General features: G+C 53.9%; 4 protein-coding genes across 4 annotated transcripts; all 4 read right to left on the minus strand.

Annotated features, from left to right (window-relative positions):
- Positions 1-1,176: 1,176 nt before the first annotated feature.
- Positions 1,177-1,968, minus strand: COL26b_006381 (uncharacterized protein; the record flags this gene model as incomplete). The annotated part of the gene is made up of 3 exons (XM_053179201.1): positions 1,177-1,632; positions 1,810-1,867; positions 1,916-1,968. 3 exons carry the CDS (start codon positions 1,966-1,968, stop codon positions 1,177-1,179), a joined length of 567 nt encoding a protein of 188 aa, XP_053036788.1.
- A 4,906-nt stretch (positions 1,969-6,874) lies between these two features.
- Positions 6,875-8,219, minus strand: LEU1 (3-isopropylmalate dehydratase; the record flags this gene model as incomplete). The annotated part of the gene is made up of 5 exons (XM_053179202.1): positions 6,875-7,110; positions 7,165-7,885; positions 7,952-8,023; positions 8,082-8,102; positions 8,169-8,219. 5 exons carry the CDS (start codon positions 8,217-8,219, stop codon positions 6,875-6,877), a joined length of 1,101 nt encoding a protein of 366 aa, XP_053036789.1.
- Positions 8,220-11,828: 3,609 nt separating this feature from the next.
- On the minus strand, positions 11,829-13,262 carry COL26b_006383 (uncharacterized protein; the record flags this gene model as incomplete). The annotated part of the gene is made up of 1 exon (XM_053179203.1): positions 11,829-13,262. One exon carries the CDS (start codon positions 13,260-13,262, stop codon positions 11,829-11,831), a length of 1,434 nt encoding a protein of 477 aa, XP_053036790.1.
- Positions 13,263-23,153: 9,891 nt separating this feature from the next.
- Positions 23,154-25,138, minus strand: COL26b_006384 (uncharacterized protein; the record flags this gene model as incomplete). The annotated part of the gene is made up of 3 exons (XM_053179204.1): positions 23,154-23,513; positions 23,568-24,826; positions 24,877-25,138. The coding sequence occupies 3 exons, from the start codon at positions 25,136-25,138 to the stop codon at positions 23,154-23,156; spliced, it is 1,881 nt and encodes a 626-aa protein (XP_053036791.1).
- Positions 25,139-25,610: the final 472 nt, after the last annotated feature.

Genomic DNA, 25,610 nt, shown 5'->3' on the forward strand with positions numbered 1-25,610 from the left:
CAAATCCACAACAGAGGGGGGGGGGGGAGGGGGGGGGGGGGGGGGGGGGGGGGGGGGGGGGGGGGGGCGAAAGAGGACCAACGCGAATAAGAGACTCACCAATACTCTTCCTCGGCCTCAAAAGATGAGGGAGCCGCCTGCAGTGATCGCTTTGTGGGTGAAGAAGAGTAAGGTGGCGAGGCGACCACGGCCTTTAGGTCAATCGCCCGCGCATGAAGCAGAACAGGCCACTGGAAAAGTATCAGACAAGGAAGCCACGATTAAATGGAGATTGACCCACGAGGAACGAAGTCTGACGAGGGAAGCTACCCTGCGAGGGAAGCCGCCATGTAAGGAAAGAGGTCTGATGAGAGACCCGTCCCTATCAGAACAGCCATCCTGCAGATGAAGTTTCTCTGCAATGGAAACCGCTCTGGAAACGATGTAGCGGCCGCAAGTAAGGGAGTATAACGAGTATAGTGAGCGGCATGTAGGTGTCTTTGGGAAGAAGTATGACTGCATTTGCGGCTGCCAAAAGTTCCTATGGGTAAGGCTGTGGCAATTGGTGCTAATGGATTTAATTGGCGCCAGGTGTGCCCCAATATCGTGTGACTAGTAGTAATCCGAAGTGGAAGGAGCGAGGCGAGAGAATTCTGGGAGGGTAGGAGCGTTTCAGAAGGCAGGGGGTGGAAGCCTTGAGGTCCGGAGAAAACACCAGAGCAGCGCTCCTGTAGTTGCCCTGAGGGAGGAATAACGTTAAAAGTATGGTACTATCAGTAATGGAGGGAAGGAAACTGAACATCATGTTAATCTCGTCCGTATGTCATCGGATTGTTGCACTTTTCTTAATTTCTCTTGTTATTGCACTCTATGTGTTTTTGATTGTCTCGTAAGCGGGATGCATGTTGATCGTCATCGCAAAACCATGAGCACAAACAGAAACAAGTGAAGTACCACTCTGTTCATTTGAAAAAACCAAAAGTTTGCAAGAGCTCTTGCGCAACATATGTCCAAGCAAAGCCTCTAGTTGTGTACCGCCAGTCTGGATTGCTTTTTTCGATTTTCAACTGCACTACACACAGTCTATTATTCTAGTAATTTTGGAACTATCGTACTGAGGCTACTTTTTAGAGAAGCAAAGACGGCTCGGTGTCGTTTTGAATTCATATTGATCCAGGGATGCCCCTTTGATTCATTCTAAATAGCAGCCCACCTGGTCGCCGCTGACGTTGGCCCCTCCTCTCCTTGGTCGTAAGTCACGGTGATCGCAGTACTCTTTACAATCTGATGCTCCCCATGATTATGGTACGTCCCGCCGTGGTGGCGGTGTTGATGTTGACGGTGATGCTGGCGGTGATGGTTGTGGTGGTGCTCCGACTCCTCCTGACTGTAGCCGCCACTCCTCCGGTCAGACGAGGCGCTCGCGGATCGTTTGTCCGGATGTACAATAGCCTCTTCACTTTCGTCCTTGGCGTGTATCGTGAACCCGTACGCATCGACCTTCTTGCGATGCTTGCTCCGAAGCTCGATCGCGTCCTGCTGCTTCTGCGTGCTTTGCTTACTGTAGTCTTCGTACTGGCGGTTGCTTGAGCTCTTGTCAGTGCGCCAGATTGGACGACCTTTGAACATTTCGAGCGAGGATCGGAATGCAGGCTGCGATGATGATGAGGTTTCCCTCGATGCTGTTTGAATATTGAGGTAAGCTGACTGAAGTCTCAGGGGAAGACGCTGGGAAACTTACGATGTCCAGTACAGAGGCTCGCATAATTCATCTGGAAGCATCATTAGATCCGGATCCTTCAAAGCAACTTCGATTCACTTACAACTAACGTCCTCACTCAAGAACGTAGGAATGCCGGTCGTCTTCACAATGCCAACGCAACCCGAACTGTCATATATCAGCCTGAGCACCGACCAATCTGGGGTGTGGACTTACATCACTCCCATACCCAGGGCAATTGTGAGACCGATCTTCTTCTTCATAGACATTTGAAGCCTCCAAAGAACAACGGCCGGGTAAATTGCGAGATAAAAGTCGAGAAACGCGGACCAGGCTAAACATCATCAGCTGCTTCGTCCATACCATGAAAACGCGTCCCGACTTACAACTAGCCCAAAAAGCCAAACCCTCAATGACCTTTGGTTTGATGCAGTCCCTCGGTAAATCAAAGTTCCAGGCAGCGCTTGGAGGCGAGCACTGCATTAAGAGCGTCATCACCGTGACAGTGAGCGATATAACGCAGCCGATGCTCAGCGCCCACAAGATCCGGAGGTGCAATTTGCCAGGCGCGAGGAGGCGTGAGAGAAGGCAGACAACCGCCAACTTGGGAAAGCCGAGTGTCTCGATTCCTGGCACATATGCAACGATCATCCATCTCATGACCTCTCGTTGGTGTTCCTGGTCGAGGGTGTCCCAGTGTTGTCCGTTGCCCCAATGAACTGATAAGATGACTAGTGAGTTTGAACAAACTGCGCAGATCTTTTATTGTGTCAGGTGGTCAAGCTTGGGCTGATGGTGAGGAGAGAAAAAGACGTACGGTTGAGAGAATGATCCAGTAGTCGTCGCTCATGAGCTTGTTGTATACCGCGAGTCGAACGAATAGTCGGGCGGCCACGAATAGGAGACTCAGTCCCGTGAACGCCCAGCAGGCTGCGATGATTAGGGGCCCTTTGTCTTCCATTGTTTTCCGAGCGCAAGTGATGATGCTTCCGACGTATGTGGAAAGCATGGAACAACACGACGGGATGCGAGAGGAAATATGAATGCTGCAGCAGATGCCAAGTCTCGCGCAATGCCGGAAGCTGACGCCTCTCCCGGCGGGCGGATCCCCGAAATTTGACATTGTTTGAGGATGCTCCGCCGTTGGTGCTGAACTGATCCCTCGGCGTGTTTGTTGAAGTTGCGGCTGAACGGGAGGTCGAAGACAGTGCTAAATCGAGAACCCAGATACCGGGCGTAGATCTTTATGTTCTGGTACCCCGGTGATGGGCAAACACAGGACATCGTGAGAACGTCTCTGTCATTTTGGAAATTCGCAGATTTGTCATACACACCATTGGTGTTGAAGAAACTCTTGGCGAGAAGATCGATGTTCTAGGCCACAGTGTGAGTGAAGTCGTGGAAGCGGCGTTGAGATGTTTGTGGTGTCTATGCAACGGGTGAGGCTGGGGACTAATTCGTAAGAGGCAACTTAGATTTTGACAATGTTGCTAGCTGATCTTTGTCTACTTTACCAAATTGAACATCAATGAGCAAACAGCGTGTGGTCAGGGTGCAACAACCCCAGCTCCAACGCATGTTCAGGAACCAACAACCCCGGCCCCAACGGCTTTTCGTCCTCTTTATGGACTGAAACCCACAGCTCCAGCCAATGCAGTCAAGAACCGCACAATCCACTTGTCAGCGTGAACAGGGCCTCGTCGTGTCGGCATACCGCTTACAGGTGACAAACATTAAAGTGGGAGGGGGACTTCTGCGACCCTGGCCTGTCACACGAAGACGTGTGAGGGGTAGTATGTCATTCCCCATGAGACGTTCCTGCTGTCTGTCATATCTAATCTTACCAATCTTTGACAGAGCTCTGGCATTGGTTACCGTGGGTTTGGGACGCTTCATCGTAACACGGCCGCGTGATTTCTCGCTGGTCGTCCGCGCAAGTATTCCTGAGGGAGTGCCAGACCTAGCTCATGACATACGCAACCCGAAGGATGTTCTTGATTAGGAAAGTGTACAAACTGCAAACTTCTTCAGTCCCTGAAGAAAAGGACTTCAATTTCGGACTAGAACACATCAACTCACACATCAGTCGATCGAAGCCCAGCGATTGATACCTCATGCGGTGGCTCAGTCGCCGGTGTCAATGTCGGGCTTTGGAATCTCTTGGCTTGGAGCAAGAAGGATCTGCTGCAGGAAGACGAGGATCGTGACGAGCCCCTGATATAGCCTTGGTTCTCCTCGATGGACGGTTTGGCGCAGTACGGCCCGACACATGGACTTTCTTACGTCTTCAAGTTGCTTTCTAAGCCAAATACGAGTGTGTTAGAGTAATAAATTTGGGGGAAAAAGCATGCCGGCTAGTCCACCAGTCATCCAGCCACAATGCCGTCGAAAGGAAAGCTGTGTTCTCCCTCAATGAGGCTCAAGACAGACTCCTCAGGGCGGCAACAACTAATAGGTCCACAGATAAGTGATCCTATTCCGGCGGTGTCATGTTTCAAGTGTTTTCGGTCCGATGAACAGAGCCTCAGATACATCATTACAGGAAGTAAAGGATTGATCGCAGAAAAAGAGAAGCCTTTCATTCCTTTAGTCTCATATACTTGGAGGCTATAGCCTATAGGCAAGGTTCTGTGTCATGGGTGCAGCTGTCATCGTACCCTGGTGATACTTCCTCATTCTCCGACATGAACGCCGACACACCGCTTCGGCTTGATGATACTGGCGGTAACGGATCCAAATTTGGTGACTGTACGGAGCTTTCTCTGAAGCATCTCGTTCCCCACCTTCATTCAATCACTGCCTTCTTCGTTTGTTGGAGACCCTCACTAGGTTTACCTATACTTCAGGGTAGGTTTACAGTATCAACAGTGTAGGCAACACCAATACGGTGGTAACAAGTGCTCTCATTGGCCTGGACATGGCATGGAGACACGAGCCGAATGTTGTTAGGGCTGTTGTCTGACGAGAGATACCTCATGAGAGATGTTCAGAAGATCCACAAGGAATCAACCTGTTCTAGGCCTCAAGATGTGACGTGCCCCATAAGTTCGTGTCCTTCCACCAGAGTCAGAACAGCGTCGCAACGGCATCCGTATCCCAGAGTCTAAATGTTTGCGTGTTTGGCGGGTCTCGGAGGCATCCCCATGTGCACGGCCTTGGCAGCTAATGCAGATCACTTTGCGTCGCGGAGCCAATGTCGCCATGTCGCGCTTACTTTGGCGTACAAACTTCAGGGGATGATGGATTTCAAGGCTCACGGGAACTTTTGGTCTCGTCCAGGATTCGGCCTGTGGGCTTGCGCTCCTTTGAGCGATCCACCAAGCTGGACGTGCGTGTTAACAGGCGCGAGGATTCAGTATAATCGTGTATCATGGATGTCTCTCAACACTATTTCCAGTGAATACCCCATGATGTTGCAGTGGGGAGTGTTCATGAGGCCGCAAATCTAACCCGCAATCCGACCGGCGATGCTCCGGAGAAGTTCGGGAAAAGTGGATCGGATGACCGGCGTCGCCGAAAGTTGTCTCAGATGACGGGGTCGACGACGCGGATGAGCCTCATATTTAATTGAAAGATTTAACGGCGGAATCCTCTCCAGAATAACAGCCACGCTCTCATTCTCAGCTATCACTGGCACGTGTCGTGCACGCCAACCAATTGCATTGAGTGAACAAAGTACCCAAGTCACGAGCTTCGCTTCTATGAAACCTCGGCCGTTTACAATTTACACAACCTGAATACTCCGAAGAAAGTTATGACTAGGGGAGGTACACGGTGTTTGTTGCTCACACTTACCAGAACAACATGCCTTGGTACAAGATTGAAGTGATGAAGTTGCAGCATCTGCCTTTCGTACCTAGGCATGATGGTGTAGAAACTTATGGTACGACACGTGGAGCACTCTTTGCTACCAATAATTTTTGATCATTGCGGTGTTATATAATACGGGAAGCTCCTTTACGTAGACATAGATGAGAAAGTCAGAAAAGCCAGCGCGGTCCGCTAGACAGAGCCAAATCTGACCACCAATATTAGTATAAAACATACGTAGAGGGCCAGGAACAGGAAGAACAAACCAATCGGCGATCTGGCTTATATCTTTATTCTTTCTTATTGCCCGAAATACAGGTAGGCAGGCTCAGGTGGGGTTCTCTGGCCTTCATAATCATCGAGGCGTGGTGCTGATTGCGTTCTTTATCCTGCGTCCTATTCAGCTCATTACTAGTCATTTTCGTCTTTGGTCTATTCGAAAGCAATACCTCCGGCCGAGGAAGCTACTCTTGCAACAGCGGCTCGCGCAAATGGGGGATTCTCCTAACATGACAATGACTGGCTGTTATTCCTCTACATTCCTACCATCAGATCCAACAAAGTATATGATCTTTTACGTCAAGGACTACGAGCAAATTGTTGAGGGTTGGTTGACAATTCTAACGGGAGGCCGCCTGCGATGTGGAGTTGCTGAAGTAGGTCTTTAATGCCAGGTTTTGGATACGTTTTGTTAAACACCTCATACGGAGGAATGATGAGCTTGCATTCAGAAGACAGCACGTCTCACATCAAACATGGGAACATCTGTGTCAGTCAAGTTCCTAATGTATATGCTCTTTCCTGCGCATTCAATAATGGCCATATAGCCTTTGGGTCTCGTGAACAGGGAACGTCGGAGAAATTGCTCCACAACGACCAACAAGTAACACATGACCCATTGCTCAAGCAAACAGCTGTCCCAAAAGCTTACGAGGACATAGGTGAGAGCATGGATTTTCCAGCAATGGGCTCTTCGCTTTGGTTCCAGCCCAGAGTCCAAAGACGGATAACTGAGAGTCAAGGCGGCAAAGATACACACGTGGAGTACCAATCTCTCTTGAGGGGATGTCCAAGCCAGAACGCTTTGTCTTATTCTGGCCGTCGTGATTTCACATCTTAAGTAGAGCCGCTGAATATTCGTCAGTCATAAACCCATATGTGTTGGTCACAATAAGCCTCAGAACATGTTCAACTGAGCCTTTTCACTATCTCAGCCATCTCGCAGTACGTGGCGAGCTATACAACCCTCCGCACGCCAAGCTAATCTTGCTTTTCCGTATTCCCGTTTTTTTCCAGTTCGCAAATCAGCCAAAACATCATTCACTCATCAAATGGTTCCTTCCCAATGCTACGCCCGCAAACACTTTATGCCTTGAGAATCTTGGCCAGCTCGGCGACGATGGCGTCACCGACCTCCTTGGTGCCGGCGCTGCCGCCGAGGTCCTTCGTGCGCAGACCGTTGTCGATGACGGCCTTGACGGCGTCCTCGACGGCCTGGGCCTCCTTGGGCAGGTTGAGGGAGTAGCGGAGCATCATGGCGACGGAGAGGATGGTGCCGATGGGGTTGACGACGCCCTGGCCGGAGATATCGGGGGCAGAGCCTGTCAATTGAATTAGCACGCTTCAACCGGAGAGGGATGACCGGAGAGGCTTACCGTGGATGGGCTCGTAGATGCCGTTGCACTTGCCCTTGCCATCAGGGATGCCGCTCAAGCTGGCACTGGGGAGCAGACCGATGCTGCCGGGGATAACACTGGCCTCGTCGGAGATGATGTCACCGAACAGGTTGCTCGTGACGACAACACCGTTCAGGGCGCGGGGGTTCTTGACGAGGATCATGGCGGCGGAGTCGATGAGCTGGTGCTCGATCTTGAGCTGGGGGAACTCCTTCTCGAAGAGCTCGGTGATGACCTTGCGCCACAGACGGCTGGTGGCCAGGACGTTGGCCTTGTCCAAGCTCCAGACGGTCTTCTCGCCGCGGGCGATGGCGAGGAAGCCGGCCAGGCGGCCGATGCGCTCGACCTCCTCGCGGGAGTAGGGCTCCGAGTCCCAGGCCTTGCCGTCGCCGGTGTCCTCCTTGCGCTCGCCAAAGTAGATGCCGCCCGTCAGCTCGCGGACGATGACCATGTCGGTGCCACGGCAGACGTCGGCCTTGAGGGGGGAGAAGTCGACGAGGGCCTCGGAGGCGAAGCTGCAGGGGCGCAGGTTACCGTAGGTACCCATCTCCTTGCGGAGCCTCAGGAGACCCTGCTCGGGGCGGACGGCGCCGGTGCCCCATTTCGGGCCGCCGATGGCGCCGAGGAGGACGGCGTCGGCGGAGTTGGCGGCGGCGAGGGCCTCGTCGGTGAGGGGGGAGCCGGTGGCGTCGATGGAGGCCTGACGGGCGGGTGGTTAGAGTGCCGTTGTGGGATTGAGCAGCGGGCGGGACCGGAGGAGACTTACACCACCCAGGAGGTGGTCCTGGAGGTTGAACTTGCCGGCGGAGGGGCTACCGGACTCGATTGTCTTGAGGACCTGCGGGAATTGGTCAGTCTCGCGATGCGCGACGCGTCGGTCCGTTTGTGAGGCATACCTTGACAGCCTCAGCGACAACCTAGAACAGAGTTTCGTTAGCTACGTTCCCCCGCCAAGCCGAAGCTTCTCCGTTGCGCGAGCTCACCTCGGGACCGCAGTGGTCACCAGCAAACACCACAATATTGTGCGTCGCCATCTTGTCTGTTGTTGAAAGTAGGAGGGGGTGTTGAAGGGGATTGAAGGAAAACGGAGGGGGTATCAGGTTGCAATTGAAGCAGATGTGAAGAAGGAAAGGAGCAGATTGAGCAGCAAGTCAGGTACGAAGGAAATGAGTCCGTTCCGGCGAACAGGTGAGCTGTTTGCCCCGCATCCCGCACAAGATTGAAAAAGTTAGGCCCAGTTCCAACCCCGCCTTCCGAAGTCGGAGCCGTAGCTTCACTGAGGTTCGCCCTGGAAACTGCCCTGGAGCCTGCGCCCCGCACTCACCCAGCACCCCACGGAGCTGCACAGCGTCGTCGTTCGGCTTCCGTCGGCGCCGGTTCGTCCCGGCGCCCCAGTCTTCTTCCCCCTTCCGGTCGTCTCTCCGGCGACGATCCTCCCCTTTCGTATATCTCGCTCGGGAAGATGCAGGCCGAGTGGTGTCACTCGCATTGCCGGCATTGGTGCCGTGCCGGTGGACACACCGGCTTTTCCGAGGCAAGGTCGTTCTGCGGCTTTCCCACCCCAACTACATTCCCAGGTCAAGGTGCCAGTATTAAAAAGGAAACTTGCAATGGTAAGGCCAATCAATCCAGTAGACTCAATGTCCAACACTTATGCATTTGGGTTGGCTGCTTGCCTGGTTGAACAAGATACTGGAGTACTCCGCGTGTGGTTGCCGTTGATACAGCGTCTAAGACGGGAGTAAACCATCGTTGACAATCGCCTCCGTTCTTCATCGCCAGTATTAGGGTATTCAGAAGCAACAAGTCGTATTCGGTGAGATACTTCAACTTCATTAGGCCGAGTAACGTAGTTCAACGTGCGTGTACTCGATGTACTACGCGGCTGGGTTTTCGATGCAGCTCGCCAACCAAAGTATTCTTCTCGGTCGCCTCTCATCTTGGGCATCTCTCTCAAAGATGGGAAGCTCGCTCTTATATATACCGACGCGTATCTCTACCCTTGCCAGTTGTTACATAGACGGTTCTTTAGTGTGACATATAAACGTGCTGTTTGTCTGTGTTTGCTGCCGTTTCACACCACAAATCGGAGGGTGTCAATGCGATGCTTGCTTGATGGTAAGTATCAAAGGCTGCACAACGTCATAGTTTGGCGTGGCATCATGAACAAGGCAGCATCTAGGCGCCGCTCGCTCACTAAATCTACACAACGAAGGAATACTCTCAGGACGGGTAGCGAAGGTGAGGACCAGGGCCGAGACAAGGCTGTAAGCGAGGGAACGCCACAGGATCGCATACGTGCTGGGGACAACACCAGCCGGTGACACCGAGGACTTGATCGCCAAGACCGACTCATCCAAATGCTATGAAACTGTTGCTTTAATATTCCATCAAGAAGAGGCACACAGATCACCACCCAGATGTATTATCAAACAGAGAAAAGGCGCCGCAACGTCCGTCTCATCTCATATAGAAAACCTTGTGCGTGTTTAGACCGTATGTAAAGGAACCCTTGCTTGAGCGACTCATCGACAGCTTCCATATAGCGTCGGAGTCAGCCTGGGACGAGTCCCAATCGCCCCTCTTGCATCTCTCCGGCTATATGAATGGTGTATCTCCCCGAGCTCTATCTCTCTTTACGCAATGGGCCGCAACAGAATCCCTTCCCTTGTAGCGAGACAACTTGTGGGCCACAGGACCTGTTTAAGACCTCAACGTAACAGTCGTATACAATGCAATAGCCTTCGAAACGCTGAGTGGAAGAACGCACCCGAAGCAATTATGCAATACAACAAGGCCAGCGATACAGGAAGAAAAGCAAGAACAATAACGGCGGAGTAACATGGTATAGCAAAGGAGAAACTCGCAACGCCAGCCAGATCGCAAATTCACACGATAACGGTGTCTACGGTATATGACTGCTAAGGAGAAGAGGAGAAATCATTGCCGAATCGTCAATTTCTTAACATTCGACACATATGTGAGGTATATATATAGGCTATTACGTATCTCGTATCTCGAAAAACAAGACATATACATTATGATTGAGTACCCAGTGTCGATGGCATTTTCCTCTTGAACGCTCCCGTCTCATGCCCTCTGTGGAGTCTCGCGTTCTTTCAAAAAGAAATTCGTCGGGAATCTTTCCAGGCTAGTCGCAGGACTCGATTTACGTATAAAACTTCCATAACAAGCCCGCCTGAAGTCTGAATCGCCACGCAATCCGCCATGCTGTCGTAACCATTGTTCGATATGGGCTGTACAAATCCTCGGCGGTCAGGTTTTCGACGACAGCATAATGCCCTCAATCTACATCTTGATCTGCCCGTAGACGTTTCCCTTTCTTCCACTCCTGGTATCCCCTCCATATTCAGGCACAATACACACGGAGAAGTTATGCATGAACGAGGCGCCTATGCTTCAACATTCATCTTGTTACCAATCGCCATTCCACGGCTTGGGGCACCTGTCTGTGACGTCTCCTGACAGACCCATTCCAAAACCAAAAGAAATGGGGAAAGAACTGACGGATTCTGTCGTGCGTTTGCAACCTGCCACGTCCATCCATTCCTCTTATACTTTTACCCACGACCTTCCCGTCTGGATGACCGACGTACTCGGCGAGGTCAGCGGCGGCACTTGCTGCCCGGATATAAGTTGAGCAAGATCAACCCTTTCCTCACGCTTCAACAACAGATCCAACATCTTCGAGATCGTCTCGGCGGCAGTAAAGATATAGTCTCACAGTAGTGCGCTAGTTTTGTATCCCAGTCCAACCAGAACTCACACCCTGAACCCCGCCTCCCACCAAAAACGGATGGCACTCGACGGAATACAATGACGCTGCGGTACGAATACGCTCATGACAATAGAAGTGCAGAAAACCGCAAGAGCTTAAGATGGCGCCAGCAAGAATATGGATAATAGAACAGCAAACGGAGGAATGTTCGGGACTACCAGACGTTGCCGCTCAAGCTTTCGACTCGACTAGTTGAATGCCAACCAAGGTTTTCGTCCCACTGTTGAATCGATAGATACATGCCTATGTAGAAGTAATATACACACGCCGTGGATGCACGACCTACAGGCTGTGCGGGACATTCTACGCTTCTGCGGTGAAGCTCGCAGGAGCGTATCACAGCCAGGCATATACAATCACGTTTTTAAACGAATGCTAGGCCTCGCAGCCAGGAAACACTTTGGACATCAACGTACAGGATGCATAGCCTCGTATTGTTCATTAAATCGCAAGTGTGTACACTCTCGGGTATCATATGTACTCATCAACGTCCAGGATGACTTGATGGCGGATTGCCCCGGGTTCTCTTTCTAAACTTTTTCTTTCCTTTGGCAAAGACATTATTGCAGCGTCGGAAGTCTGAAATATTACAGTGAAAGCTCGACTGGGCAACGAGCTACCGGAACGATTTGTGCTTTAGCGGGCTCGCCCCTGACGGGCCCAGCAATGGACCATTACCGCGATGCCGTCCACCGCGCATGTTGGGGGTGTTGGAGCAGAAGGCACAGATATATACACTCGGAAGGGTCCTCCGCGAAATGTTGATGCAAGGGCCGTGAAGCCACATCTCGCAGGATTCGCTGAGAATGGTCAGCCAAGTCGATCACCATAACATTCATCAGACTTACCATTGGACCATGTACTCTCCTGGCCTGTTAGCGTTATTCCTGCAAACGCAGCGCACACTGTAGGTGGCTTTTGTGGGCGAAGGCAAGCTGGCCTCGGTCAGGGCGCCGGGCGACATTAGACCTCCTTGGAAATTCCCAACAAAGCTGCCAGAGGCAAAACGGTTGGACCGCTGGCTGCCGAGGACCTGGGGACCTCGCTTCTGGCGGCTCTCAATCAACTTGCGCAGTTCGCTTGCGGCATCGCCGCCTTTCCCGTGATTATCATTCATCACTGTCTCTGCTTCGCTCTCGGCGTCGTGTTGTGAAGTTGATGCACCGTGACTGCTTGAGCTGTGTTCGCTCACGCTTCTGCGAGATGAATGGAACATGGAAGACGAAGTAGGCTTGCGAGGATCAGGGAGAGCAAAGGAGGTGTTCCGGCTGGGAATGATGATGGGCTCGTCATCTGTTGAAGAATCATCGTCCTCAGAGTCCCAGCTCTTTTCTCTGCGCGGCATTTCCCTGGTGACGGGCTTCCTCTGTGCGCCATTGGATCCGGCATCATCAACAACGACGGTAGTCTCAGCTCGGGCTCTGCCTTTCGAGTCAATTGTGAACTTGACGGACGTCCGGGTACGGGGGCTCGATTCAGGGATTGACGTCAGGCTTGATAGCCGCGAGTGCTGCTGCTTCAGAGGTGATATTCTGCCTGAAGGCCGACTCAGAGGCCGACGAGGTCCTGCGGCCGGACCATTGTTGACCACAGGTCTGGGCTGGATGGCGGGAGCCAGCGTCGGCAGCGCCTTACGACGGCCACGGTTCTCACTAACGCTTCGTTGAAGCCCGTTGGGGCGTCCCTGGGACTTGGATGGCGAGCTTCCCAACATGTGGTCTGGCATTCTACTGGGTGCCAACTCCCTGGAACTGAGGGAACGGCGTATGTCTCCGCCGTGCATTGGTGCTCTTGATTGAGTTTCCGCAGCCGCTGCCAAAGCATATTGTGCGGACCCTTGTGTCACGGGGATATTGGTCTCCGTATTCGAAGATGACGGTCGGCTGAAAAGCAGGCCCGGATCCACACCGGCGCCGGGGCTAACAATACCAAAAGGATCCTCCGCCGACGTCGTGAACGAAGCCATGGAAATATCCGCTGAGCTGGACTGGACGTTAGACGCAGGGGGCTTGGGAGCCAGGGGCCGGCTTCGCTTGACGGGCTGAGTATTTTCTTGACTATTTGCCGGCGGAAGGGGGGTTGTTTCCTGGAACATTTGTGAAGCGTCAAACGACGGCATGTGACGATGGGTTGGCTGGAAAACATTAGGACCAAAAGAGAAATCAATGTCCATTGCCGACATGTCGGCGCCGGGGTCCCAGAAGCTGTTGGGAGCCGTTGCCGGCGCCGACATGGGATAGCCGAACATGTCGGTGGCAGCTACAAACGCGGCCGCCATATTCTGCTGTGGGGTCCCGGAAAAGTCTGGCTGGCCGTAGCCATGATCATTTTGCATATTGTCTGCCCGGAGCTTCGGCGCAAGTTTCCGCCCACCCTTGTGTGAAGACGGCGGAGGAGTGGCCGTTTGCCCGTTCAGATCCGCAGCTCCCTCTCTGTCTCCCGCCTGCTTCGGCGCTCCTTGTGAAGCCGGGTTCAGGCTGGCTGGTCCGTCTTTCTGGCTGGGAATTCCGTGCTGCTGTTCGGTCGAGGTTTTGTGGGAAGAATTCAGACGTTGAGAGATATCAACCGGCGGCAGAGGTAAGCTCGGGTTGGGCGAGAGGTGATTAGCATGGGATGCTATCTGAGCAGCGAGGCTCTCGGCAGACAGGGGTCTTTTCAGGCCGGTCGAAGGGGGGTATGAGGTCGAAGCGGAGGAAAACTCGGCAAAGGGGGTTTGGGAGCCTCTCAGGTTGCCGGGAGTGGTGTTGAAAACGGAGTATTCCTCTGCGAAACGAGGAGTCCAGCCGCCAGCGTCGTCGAAGTGGCCTTGTCGTTGCTTTGGGGTTTCGAAGACGGGACTCGGGAAAACGGCGGAGGTTGGGGTCTGTTTGGGCGTGGGCGGCTGAGCGTTTGGGTTTCCAAAGCTGCACAAGACAATGTCGAGTTAGCAAAAGTGTTTTGAGGCAGGAGTGCGGCCCTGTTGATCATCCTGCGGCCTGGTGGAAGGCAGAAGACCAACGTGAACGGGGGTGGATTGGTAGGTAGAAATCTTGCCTGGAAGCCAGCTGATCCCCACTCATAGCAATTCTACTGTACTTCACACAACCCTAACTCGGACATGACAGAACCACCTGTGCAAACGGAATTGTCGAGTTTCGATGGTGCAGACGTAATCTCTGCAGGTCGAAATGTCAGAACCAAGAAACAATGGCCTTGTCGGAGTGACGGAGAGGCAGGCGCAGGGCTTTCGAAGTCTGGGCTCGTGAACGGGGGGCGTACGGGGCCGACGGGGCGTGTCAGGCGGGGGCGGCTTCAGGCTCGTATATCATTGATCATTAAAGAAGCTCGTGGGGCCGTAGATTCATGAGAATAGCATTACACTGGAGGTTGAATGTCCGAGTGAGCAAGAGAGTTGCCTAGGATTCAAGGCCGGGGGGTTGGGAGGTGCAGAAGAGAAACGTTGCGTAGGGAGGACCGTGAGATGCGGTCAGGAGACGGAGGGAGACGGAGCAAGCGTACCAGCAGAAGACGGGTTGCAGAAGCAGATGAAGATCTAGTCGTCAGGATCGTAAGACAGCAAAGCAGAGCAGAGCAGAGCCTTGTCCTTCAGTGAGCGCTTCCAACAGAGGGTAGGTTGCAGAGGAGGCGGCACGAGAGGAAGAGGAGAGAGGAAAGGAGCGTCCGGGAGCCAATCGTTAACCGTGGAAGGGGAATGGGAAAACGAGATACCAGTCAAGAGAAATAGTGGTCAGGTAAGGTAAAGCAAGGTAGCAGCAGCAGCAGCAGCAGCAGCACCGCAGTATGTGACTGTCCAACAACCTACTAGTCATCGAAGTACCTGCAGCATGGGAGAGTAGCACTGCACTGCTGGTACGCTGACGCTGGTACGTAGATATTAAGCTAGGCAGAGACGGTCTTCCCTCGTTGGAGACTCGTTGGAGGTTGCTAAAAATTTTGGCACTCGGGATGCATCAATGTACCTCGAGTTAAGGGCCGTCAGAGTACGTATCCATCGAGAACGATGTCTTCATTGGCGGAAGACAGCACTGTCCAGCAGAGCACAGCGCAGGCTGCGTGACGGGAGCGCTGGTAATTCAAGGCAGAGCGCGGAAACAGGCGTCTTCATCCCCCGTCCTGCTAGGGGTCCCCTGGGTGCCAGCGGTGCTAAATGGACACTTCAATTAAAGAAAACGACCTGACGTTTCTCTCGGCTCCCGGTGCCTTGTCAAAAGCCACATGCGTCGGCTTCTTTGAGTCCAGAACACTTTGACAACTCCCTCCGTCTGTGTTGTATGTCTTCTCTACAGAGTACTGACGTTGACAAGACTAACACGTGTCAGGCCCAGCAGCAGGGAGGTTGGAAGGGTCCAAGATGGTGTTTAGTGTCTCGAGCATCCGGGCAACGTGAGGTCAGGCTGCTCTGATCGCTGGGCCGGCGCGGGTGCACTGACGGCCAGCAGTGTTCAGATGGATGCCAGATCCAGAGAGCCGTTTCTCGCACAGCTGCTGCCGTGGCTGCTTTGCGGTGGCAGGATGTCCAGCTGGTTTCTCCTTCGGGCGGCGCCAGCGCTTGTTCAGGTATTCCAGGGTTTCAAGGTTTGGCAAACACGGGATGATGGGCCCAAAGTAAGCTTCGACTGGCCCGGATGGCGCTGAACATGGCGTCTTGGTCGTCCGAGCTACTGCTATCTGCGCACAAGACCAAGACCAACCAACCTACACATGGCACCGCAGGTATCGGATGCGGAGAGGAACGTTGGAACGCTCCATGCGCACATCATCCTCATGCAGTCCAATGTCCTGCAATGGCGCAATATGGATGGTTGGGCGGGAACCCTCGTGCTGAGATACATACCTGGCCAGGACAGCGGCTAACACCAAGGTACCGTTTGTTACTGCTGAGGCTATTGCGATAGAGCCCAGCCGATGGTGGGATGCGATAAACTCTAGGGGCTGAAGAAAGGGTTGCTCCAAGGATGTTCCTGCGTGGCATGAACTTGTCTCGGTGCTCGAGGTTATCTGCGCCTGAAATATGCAAATCAGCAGCTGTCGTCTAACGAAACGAGTATGCCCTGGCATGATGTCGACCTGATTTGTTCTGATTCGGCATATCCCTTCCACATGCACTCAGAGGTGTTCCCTTTGGAGACCGATATTCCACCACTGGAAGCCCACACACCAATTCATGGAAGCCACGGAAGACCAGTTGCCTCAGGTTCAGGACCGTTTCTCATTAGTCAGGGCCCTACTCGAGTTGCTTAGGTGGTTGCTGGTTGCAACGGCTCGGCTACGGAGCAAGCGAAATATCCTAATGTGATGGCGGAAAGGATCTTAGGCAGAACCATGCAAGGTACTTATCCAAACGCAGCATCATCTTTCAGCGTTGCTGCAATGGACTATGTAAGGCGGGGAAAGTTGAGCAGGGAGAAGTATTGGAGAGTCTTGTCCGAAGACAGGGACACCAGAGCAAAAGGGACGGCTTCACAGCACCAAGCCCGACAAAGGTACGCCGTGAATCCATGTACGGTAGGAATGTCTAGGCATGCGACACCAGGCCGGGCGAGCAGCCACTCACTCACTGCAGATGTGCAGCGGCCACTGGCGATGGCAACTGCAAGTGCTGCAAGTGGCAGCTGCCAGAGGCCACTCGTTCTTGGTTGGCTTCAACCGTGCCTGTGCCTGCAGGGCCATGACATGACGGATTCGACAGCGCACCTTCTACCTTAGATGCACGTCGTTTGGGCTGAAGCGATAGTGAATGACGGCAGGCTCTTGCAGATAGGTGCCACTGCAGCCCTGCCAGTGAAACACCAGCTCCTCTGGATTCTCCATCACGAACATCTCCCGCAGTCAACTACCTGCTTGCCATCATCACCGGTCCATCCATCCATTCCACATCCTTCAGAGACAACCCGGCAACCCGTCCGACAAGACTTTCGACTGGCTGCCACCAAGTCCCGAAGCATGTAAGCGGCAGGTGTGAGTCAACGCGGCGCTGCGCTACCAGCAGACTAGCCTCGTTGGTGCTTCTCCCGCAACGCACCGGATCGCAAGGCATGTGTGCATGTGTGCGCCAAGGAGATAGGGGAGCAGAGGGCTAGCACTATGTAGCTCTGGACTGGACTGGACTGGAACTTGTTCGAGCTGCCGTGTCACTCCCCCGCCATTGGGCCATGATGCCAGCTGATACCATGGTGGTGATGCCACCTTTGCTCACCAATCTGTTACCCTCTCGGGCATCCTCGCCCTCACCAAGATGAATAAGGCAAAGTAAGCCGCCGGGAGATCCCCACTGTTTCGAGGCCAGCTTCAACAGCCTGCAGCTGAGTCTGGCAAGGGGTCGTGCTTTAGTGCTCTGAAACCTCGTGGAATCGACGTTAGGATCTTCCAACTCCAGATCGATCGGTTGTCTCTCCAACAGACACAACTGACGGGAAAGCAGATCAATCACCCGTAAATCAGTCGGTTGCCGACGCCTCTGCCCGGAATCACGAGCCTCGCCTCCGTCTCGTCTCCCACTTCCCTTCGCTTCGTCTGGAGTTTCAGACGGTCAATGGACGACAACCGACTGCCGAATGGAGCGCTGGCCAGGGACAGACCAAGACACTTATCGACTACCTATTCAAGGGCTGACATCGGCGGGTCTTCGTGAAGCCAGCAGCGCACCATTTATCCAGTAGCTGAACATTGACATTCCCTTCGATATCGGGGGTTGGGCGAGAACCCAAGAGACCAATTATGCGTTGTCAAGAAACATGTCTGAGCCGTTTGGTGACGAGGCAATGGTCCCTTGGCTCCTCACACAAGCCCGTGTCCCGCAACAGACATCATACAGTCGGCGCTCGAGGTTGGCAGCCCTTCCTGTCGCCCTGTTTCGGTCAAGCCCCTTGGATGCCCGGCAGAGGCTGCGGCTCTCTCGCCATTGCAGATTGACGGCGTTGACTGCACGACATGTTCGCATGGTTGGATGGGTCTGCGGGTGCAGACGCCAGCAGCTACGATGTTGTCTCAGTCTCGCCAATTCACGACACTGCCAAGACCTCGTCATCCAAGTCAACACTTGTTTCCTCTCAAGTTTCGAGCCGAGCGGCAGATCAATCACGCACGGCGCCTCGCCAGTTTTCTCGGAAATATTCCCGACGGCTCGGAAACCAAAGTGGACAGTGAGCGCATTTCCTGATACGAATCTTGTCCTGACACAGGCCACCCGCTGCGATTTCCGGAGACCATGAACTATGCACTCAACAGCCTTGATGCGTCAAATGCCCGCGGCAGGGTCTGGCATTGTTCGTAGGGCTCTTGTTACCTAGGACAGCTTAGTTGTGGCTTTTCTAACTTTCAACGTTTGTTTCCATGGCTGAGGAGACTGCTTCTACGTTTCCAGCCAATCTGTGTGGGCAGCCTTTATTCACTGCCTTGGTAAACGCCACCATCGTTTCCCAGACGCCTAAACATCAAGGTTGTCAATGAGCATGCGGCTCAGAGGGATTTGCGGTGCATCAAAATGCATCTCAGGCAAGCAGACCGATTCACCTCCTGGCATACCATCAGACGAACTCTCCTTGCGAAGCTTACCGATAAGGCCTCTTCCGCTGCCGAGAAAGCTTTAATACCAAACGAATTCCCAGCGCGGCTGATAGTCCATTTGACTGCGGCTCACTTTGATCGGACGACATGGTCTGAATAGTCGTACGTCAAGGCTAACAATGACTGAAGGATGCAGATGATATCTGCACCGTCAGCAACTAGTGAGGGGCAAAACTGCTCTTGAACTTACTCCCAGCAGACCGATTCCCTATTTTGGCAACTGCTTCGCCGCTTCTGCGGCCTCCAACAGGGTCCCTTTCAGCCCCCCGTCTGCACCCATACGCTTAGATACGGATGCCAACGATGGTTGTCATTTCGGAATAATTCCAATAATGCCGGTGAAGACATGCTGTTGAACAATCAAAACGCCACAGATGCAGTGTTTTTTCAGCTCACTCCAATCAAGAAGCGGAAACCGGCTTCAATGACGGGTTGCTGTCAACTTCAGGGGCTGAAATAGCCTGCTGCAAGAGGTCCTGTCGGCCAAAGATCGACTGGCGGAGATCAATCGGCGACACCTGCAGAGTCCCCAACCGGCGTCTTGCAAGCACGTGTGTCCCCAGCTCACGATTGGCTCGATTGGCTCGCCTGGCGTCGAACAAGTCGTTTCTGATGCTGCGGCTGCAAGGGGGTTTAAGTGGTTGCAGCAACATGCCATTTGGTGGCCCACGAGCGGCTCCCATTGTCTCTGTGCAACTGAAAAGTACCAAAAACTCATTACACACATGGTACTCTACCGCGTACGCCCGAATTGACTTCTCACCACTTTCGCAAAATTCCATGTCCGCCCGAGACGCCGCAGCATCGCCCAAGACCTCGGTGGCAATGCTGAGTTTCCGCCCAGGACCAGGGCGTGAGGCCAGTCCCAACTCTGTTGCCAGTCGTTTGCGTCTGTGAACAGTAACACCCCTTTTTTCGCGTGTCTGGCATATCCCGTCCTTCCCAATTCCCTGGCGCTTGCCAGAATCCGGATACGACCTCAACTCGCGCAACATGTGGGCATGATGGGGATGGAGAAGGATGAGGGCCATCAGAACCACAAACTTGGAACCGAGGCCGTCCCCGGTCCATGCAGTACTCCGCCGTAGGGCAAGAATAAGCACGATCGTCTGCGTATCATGGCGGCCTGCCGCAAAGGGAGAGACGGCCTCTGCGGTGGCCGCCCCCGGATACATATTGGCGGGGTCACCCAGTCGAGACGCATGAATTTGGGAGATTGCACACGCCCCCGATGCCTTTTGTTCTACTCGTGGCACACGCCGCTAAGAGAGGGGGAAAAAAAAGTGCTCTCTGGTCTTGCCCAAAAGATCTTCTTCCGGGATACCCGTCGAATCGAAACAACCGTAAAAGAAAGCGACAGGCGCGTGGTAAAGGTTTGAGTGTTATTCTTGGGTGAACCCGGGATGGCGTGGACGGCCTCCTCCGGCGAGAGGGGTAGCCGGCCTGGGTCTCCGACGCCGAGCTTTCGCCCGGCCGCCCGCCCGCATCCCCAGCCAGGTACCATGCCGCCGTCGAAACGCTGTTGCAGCCCAACATATGGCATTCTTGACTTGACCACTCTTGTCACGCTGCTGGACGGCCTACCCCGATCGTCCAAACTCGTCCAGAGAGTCAGTCGCATCGCATTAACCGCCGTCAACCCAACTTTCGCAGACAAGCTGCCGCCGTTGTGTTTCCGTAGGCGCATGTCGAGGTCCATGTCGATCATGTCGGAAGCCCTTTTACAGGACCACAGACGCGCAACACCTCTCCCATGAATTCAAAAGCCCAAAACATCCAAGCGCCCAGCTGGACCACCTTTGAAAGAGGAGAAGAAGAAAACACCTCAGAAAGGCACCCACATGGTGCTGAGGTACCACTGCCGTGCTTCATGCCTTGCGCTTCGGCGACGGGTAACCGAAGCGAACAAGACCTGTATCTGACTATCCTCCGCGCAACTCCTACTTGCCGAACCCCGTCCTCGTCGTCGTCTACGAAGTATTAACCTCCCATCCTCACCGGGCAGGCCGGGTTCCTGGCTTGGCTCCATTAGTTTCGTTTGGTTCCTGGTCCGATGTCCTCGTTTACCCCTGGCTCTATCTATTTCCCGGCGATGACAGGCCTGCCGCCCACTACCTGCCGCGTCCTTTTCTGCCCGCATGAGAGGCATGTCCGTCTACGCCCCCCTTTGGATCCTTGAGAGGACGCTCAACATCGTGGCTTCAACCCCCGTCGGCAGATGCCCGTTCCTGAACCATACCCTTTTCGGGGACAGAGCATCCTAAAGAGAAGGGGTCCCCGACTCCCAAGCCGTGCCCACATTCTCGGCCAACCAACATCTCCACCGATCTTCACATCGGCCATATCGGGGTGGAGGGGGAGGAAGGGCCCTCCGCCTTGCCCAGCTCCTCGTCATCACAACCCGGCCCTTTTCCCTCCCCCTCTCGCCCCGGTCTCCCATCCTTGTCCCCGGATCCCGCGAGAACTGCCATTGCCCACTCCGAACACTTTACGCATGTCACCACGACGGACGCCACGAGCCAGTCAAAGCCCAACATCACGTCCTCTCTCGAACCCTAGCTAACCCATCAATATGTGCATCCTATGTACCCCTGAACGAGCCACGCCGTTCCCAGCCAGCCCACACTCGCAAAGAGGGGTGGTGGTCCCCCCTTTTTCCTTCCATGTGCTTCTCCCACGCCTTCGACCACAACCCGGGCGCCCACACATCATCGCGATTCACGTCCAGGATGGTTGGGGGTTGTTTAGCACGCGCGGACTAAGAGCGGGGGGTTTGCTGCGTTCAGTCCAGTCGAGCGAAGAGAGGGAAAGGGGAGTCATAGCTCGTGATGGGACCGCGGACTGCGTGCCGCCCGCCTACGACTGCTCCTCCCGTGTGTGATCCTCTTCCTCCTGTGTTCTCTGGTCCACCCGTCCACGGAATGTGGCACGGCCTCGTCAGCGTGTGTGCGGGAGGCCTACGTCAAGTGGCTCCTATATCGAACCTCTCGCTATGACAGTGCACGTGTGGCAGCAGCAGCAGCAAAGTATCCTTTTCGAAAACGGTCATGACATTTTGGGAATATGGTCTGAGAACTGTCCAAAAGCGTAGATTATCACAAACGTCCACCACCAAGCGGGAAGTCTGTCTGAAATGACCGTGTGTTCCTCATTCTGCGGTTAAAAGTGCAAAAGAAAATCTAACTACCTACTACTGCCCGCGGGTTCTTGCCAAACACGTAAACACAGTTTTTCCCCACCATCGTCATCGTCATTCGTCCCAGAGGACTTCTTTGACTGACTTGACTGGGGGGGTGTTCCCTCCAAAAGCCCATTTTGCCCAACAATCCCATCTACCCGCCTGGCCTACCGTCCCAAATTCGCCAGCGTGATATTTCCAGCCCAAAGAACTTTTGATTTCCCTAATTCTCTCTCTTGGAAGAGAGAAAACCGAAAAAAAGAAAAGTGTGCCTTTCCCGAATTCCACCTTTTCCTCCCCTTGATATCATATGGTATGTCCTCCTCAAACAAAAAAATAGGTGACAAAAAGAAAAAGAAGATCAGATACAAGAATCCAAAAAAACAAAAGAAGAAACCCGGCAGAGATTTAGCTATCTACGATTAGGGTGTGGAAGAGGAAAGTGGGGGGGGAAGCAAAGAATCGAAAAGATCAAAGGGGGATGATGGAAAGGACTGAACTGAACTGAAGAATAAGTAACTGAAAAGCAGAAAAAAAAAGTCACACCAAGCACTGGACAAAAAACTGGGGACCCCGCGTTTCCTCTTCCAACGGTTTGGTTTGGTTCGAAAAATGAAGCGTTGACAAAAACTGGGTTGAGACTCTGGCCATTATTTTTCTTCCTGCACTGCGTCGCGGCGTGGGTGTGTGGTGGTGTTTGATGTGGCGAGTAATGTAGAAATGGTGTGATCTGGTGGTTGGTATTCCTCCTCTTATCGGGGCATAAAGTCGCATGAAATTCAGGAACAGACGTGGTCGAAGGAAAAAGGGAAGGGGGAAAAAGAGGTATTTCCAAGGTTGATTGTTTCGATGGGAAGAGGTAAGTAGATTTTTCTTTCTGTGTTGAGTGTGTGATGGATGATGATGGTTGAATCGTCATGACATTCTCTTTCTCTTTCTTCTTGGGCCCATCGCGGCATGAAACTTTCCCTGGTCCTCCTCTTGTTCCTCCACATACAAACAAAGGTGTCACACACACACACACAGAGAGAGAACCCCCAGCATTTCCCGTGTTCCTCCCGAAAGGTATTTTTTCCCATGCCCAGTAGTCTATAAGATTTGAGAGTTTCGTTGAAGAAAAGCGTTTCGGTTTCGTGAGGGTTAGGAAAGAAAGAGGATAGAGAGATAGAAACCGCTGAGCAAAAGAAAAAGGGTTTGAGACGTTACTTTTTCTCGTGACGACGTTGTTTCGTGGGGAGAGAAGGAAAAAAGGGTTTTTGTTACCACAGTGCGCGCGCTCTGCGGCGAGAGAGGGGGTAAAAGTCGAGACAACAAAGGAAAACTCTGAAACAGGAATAAGGTGGTATCAGTCGTGTATTTTTTGGAGGTTCGCGAAACACACACAAAATCATCTCAAGATCAGGAAGCAACAGACACCAGAGCAGACTAGATCATGCCTGGCATGCCTTCGAGCGGGTTGATGATGCCCCGTTGTTGGGCTTGCATCTGGCCTTGGCTCATCTGGGGCATCGGCGGCACCTGTTGAAGGTGTTGCTGCTGGTGCTGGTGCTGGTGTTGCTGGTGGTGGTGTTGCTGCTGCTGGTGCTGCTGTTGCATCTGCGCGGGCGTCGGCGTGCTCGTGACCGAGGCGGCTGACTGCGGCGTGATGGGCGTCTGCTGAGGCATCGGGGGAGCCTGTCCAGGTTCAACCTTTGGCTTGGCCATTTGCGACGCTGCCAGGTTGCGGTTGTGGCTGCTCTCACGACGACGCTTGGGGGCGTCCTTGATCTTGGGATGAGTGTGGCACTAGATACGAATTAGTTAACAGGTCTTGACGGGAAAGGATGCGAACGAAAATACCTTGTATGCGTGTCTGAACCATGTAGTACCCTTCTTCTTGCTGCTCACCAACGCAATCCAGTCGTTGCAGCTGCCGCAGAGTCCCTCCCACACGTCGGGGTTGCCGTCCATCCGCCTGGTTTCTTGCGGCTCCTGGAACGGGTTGCCCGTGGCTGCGGAGATGCCGTGGGTGAATGACTTGTCGTACCAGAAGGCAGAGTTCTTGAGCACCAGCCAGCGGCCGGGCTTGCAGATGCCGCACCATCCCTCACGCTTGTTGCCGTGGCCACGAACCCATCTGGGCGTGTACAGGTCGCCCTCGAATCTCAGCTCCTGCTCGTGGGGGACGAGATCAGGGTCGGATGGGTTCATGTCCTCCGGGGGCGGCGGGACCTGCTCCTCGTGAAGGGAGGCGTACAAGTCGGGCGGGTCAGACAGGTCGGTGTAGTGGCTATGAAGGGAGTGCGGATCGGCGTTGCTCTGGAGCATGCGGAAGAGCCCGTGAGACAGCAGTGGCGGCGGCGCCTCGAAGTGATGAGCGTCCGGGTGCGGGAATCCGTTTGATGGCAATTGAGACGGGAGAAGCATGCTGTTCATGCTGTTTCTCTGAAACTGCGGCGGGCCGGCCATCATGAACGGGTGCTGTTGGGCTGCTTGCAGGTTGGTGAAGTTCAGAGGGACCTGGTTGTGCTGGATCGTCGGCGACGAGTGTCTGGAGGACATGCGCTGATGGGCACCGAAGGCGTCGTGGCCGGGGTGGAAGACGAACGGGGTTTGGCGACGGTTCTGCTGGGTTCCGTATGATCCAGTCGACCATCTCTTGGTAGTTCCTCGCTCAACGCTGTACGGGGCAGATCGCATGCCCGGTCGGGGTGACGGGGAGGCTCGGCCGCGGCTCTGGGTCCTGACAAGTTCAGATCGGCTTTGAGGCGTCATTCGTGGGGACGCCACGGGCGACAATTGAGTCGACGACATCAATGAGTTGCGGTTAGACGGCGGCGGATAGTCTGAGCTGAATGATGGCGCCTCCGATAGAGCGGCGGAAAAGTCCTCGTACGACGGCATGTCTGAGAGGGCGCCTGATGTCGACATGGTGAACGAAGATCCTGACATGCGTCTCGGGTTGGGACCGCAGTCGAAGTTGAACTCGCTGTCTGTCTGCTGTCCGTATCTCAAGTCGAGGACGGGAATGGCCTCGTCGGTTGTGTAAGCCTGTCCAATCATCTCCGTGTCCAAACCATGGAACTCAAAGTTGTCTTCACATGGCTTCTGTTGCCAGGCTGCATCATCATTAGCACGAGAGTGGTCAACCTCTGATGGACCGACTCACTGTTCTCCATTGTGGTGACGGGATAGAAGTCTTGTTGATGGACCGAGACGGGACGGGACATGGCGTCGCTGGGGGTCTGCTGCATGGGAAGAGGCGATGAATCCCACGATGGGAGTGTGCCGTAGTCGTCGCTCATACTGTAAGAGAAGCCCTCGTGGATGGTCGCAGGCCTGGGCCGCATGCCTTGAGACGTCGGGGTCGTCCATACTCCAGCGGGTGCTCCCACGCCCTCTTGTTTGACGGGCATATCATTACCGTTCATGTTGATGATGGGCGTTGTGCGTGGCGGGACGTCTCTTCTGAACTTGTTGTTGGGGTTGAAGGTGAAGGAAGGTGTGTGTATTTGTTGCCGACTAAATTGTACTTGTAAGTCATGTATGTCGGAGGCATGCAGGGACGGGATGGGGCCTACAGCTGTGCCTGACCAGAGTCCATGGTGCTTAGACAGGAACAAGACAAGGGAGCGTGCGGTTAATCAATTATCGGGTTGATGCTGAACGGGGGACGGTGGGTTGTTAGCATTGATCCTCGGACGAGGGACTACCAAGGGTGGTAGTTGTATCTGACGGCAGTCGGGGGGGGGGGGGGGGGGGGGGGGGGGCCACACTGCTCACGTATCGACGAGCGCGATCCGACAGGCCGAAAGAGGGCTTCCATGGAACTTACTTGGAAGAAATCTGGCGCAGTGGCCAAGCTGGGCGGAGAGACACAAAATAATCTCCGGACCGGGCGAG

The sequence above is a fragment of the Colletotrichum chrysophilum genome, assembly GCF_026319265.1.
Source record: "Colletotrichum chrysophilum strain AFK26 chromosome Unknown scaffold_47, whole genome shotgun sequence".
Taxonomy (NCBI): Eukaryota; Fungi; Ascomycota; class Sordariomycetes; order Glomerellales; family Glomerellaceae; genus Colletotrichum; species Colletotrichum chrysophilum.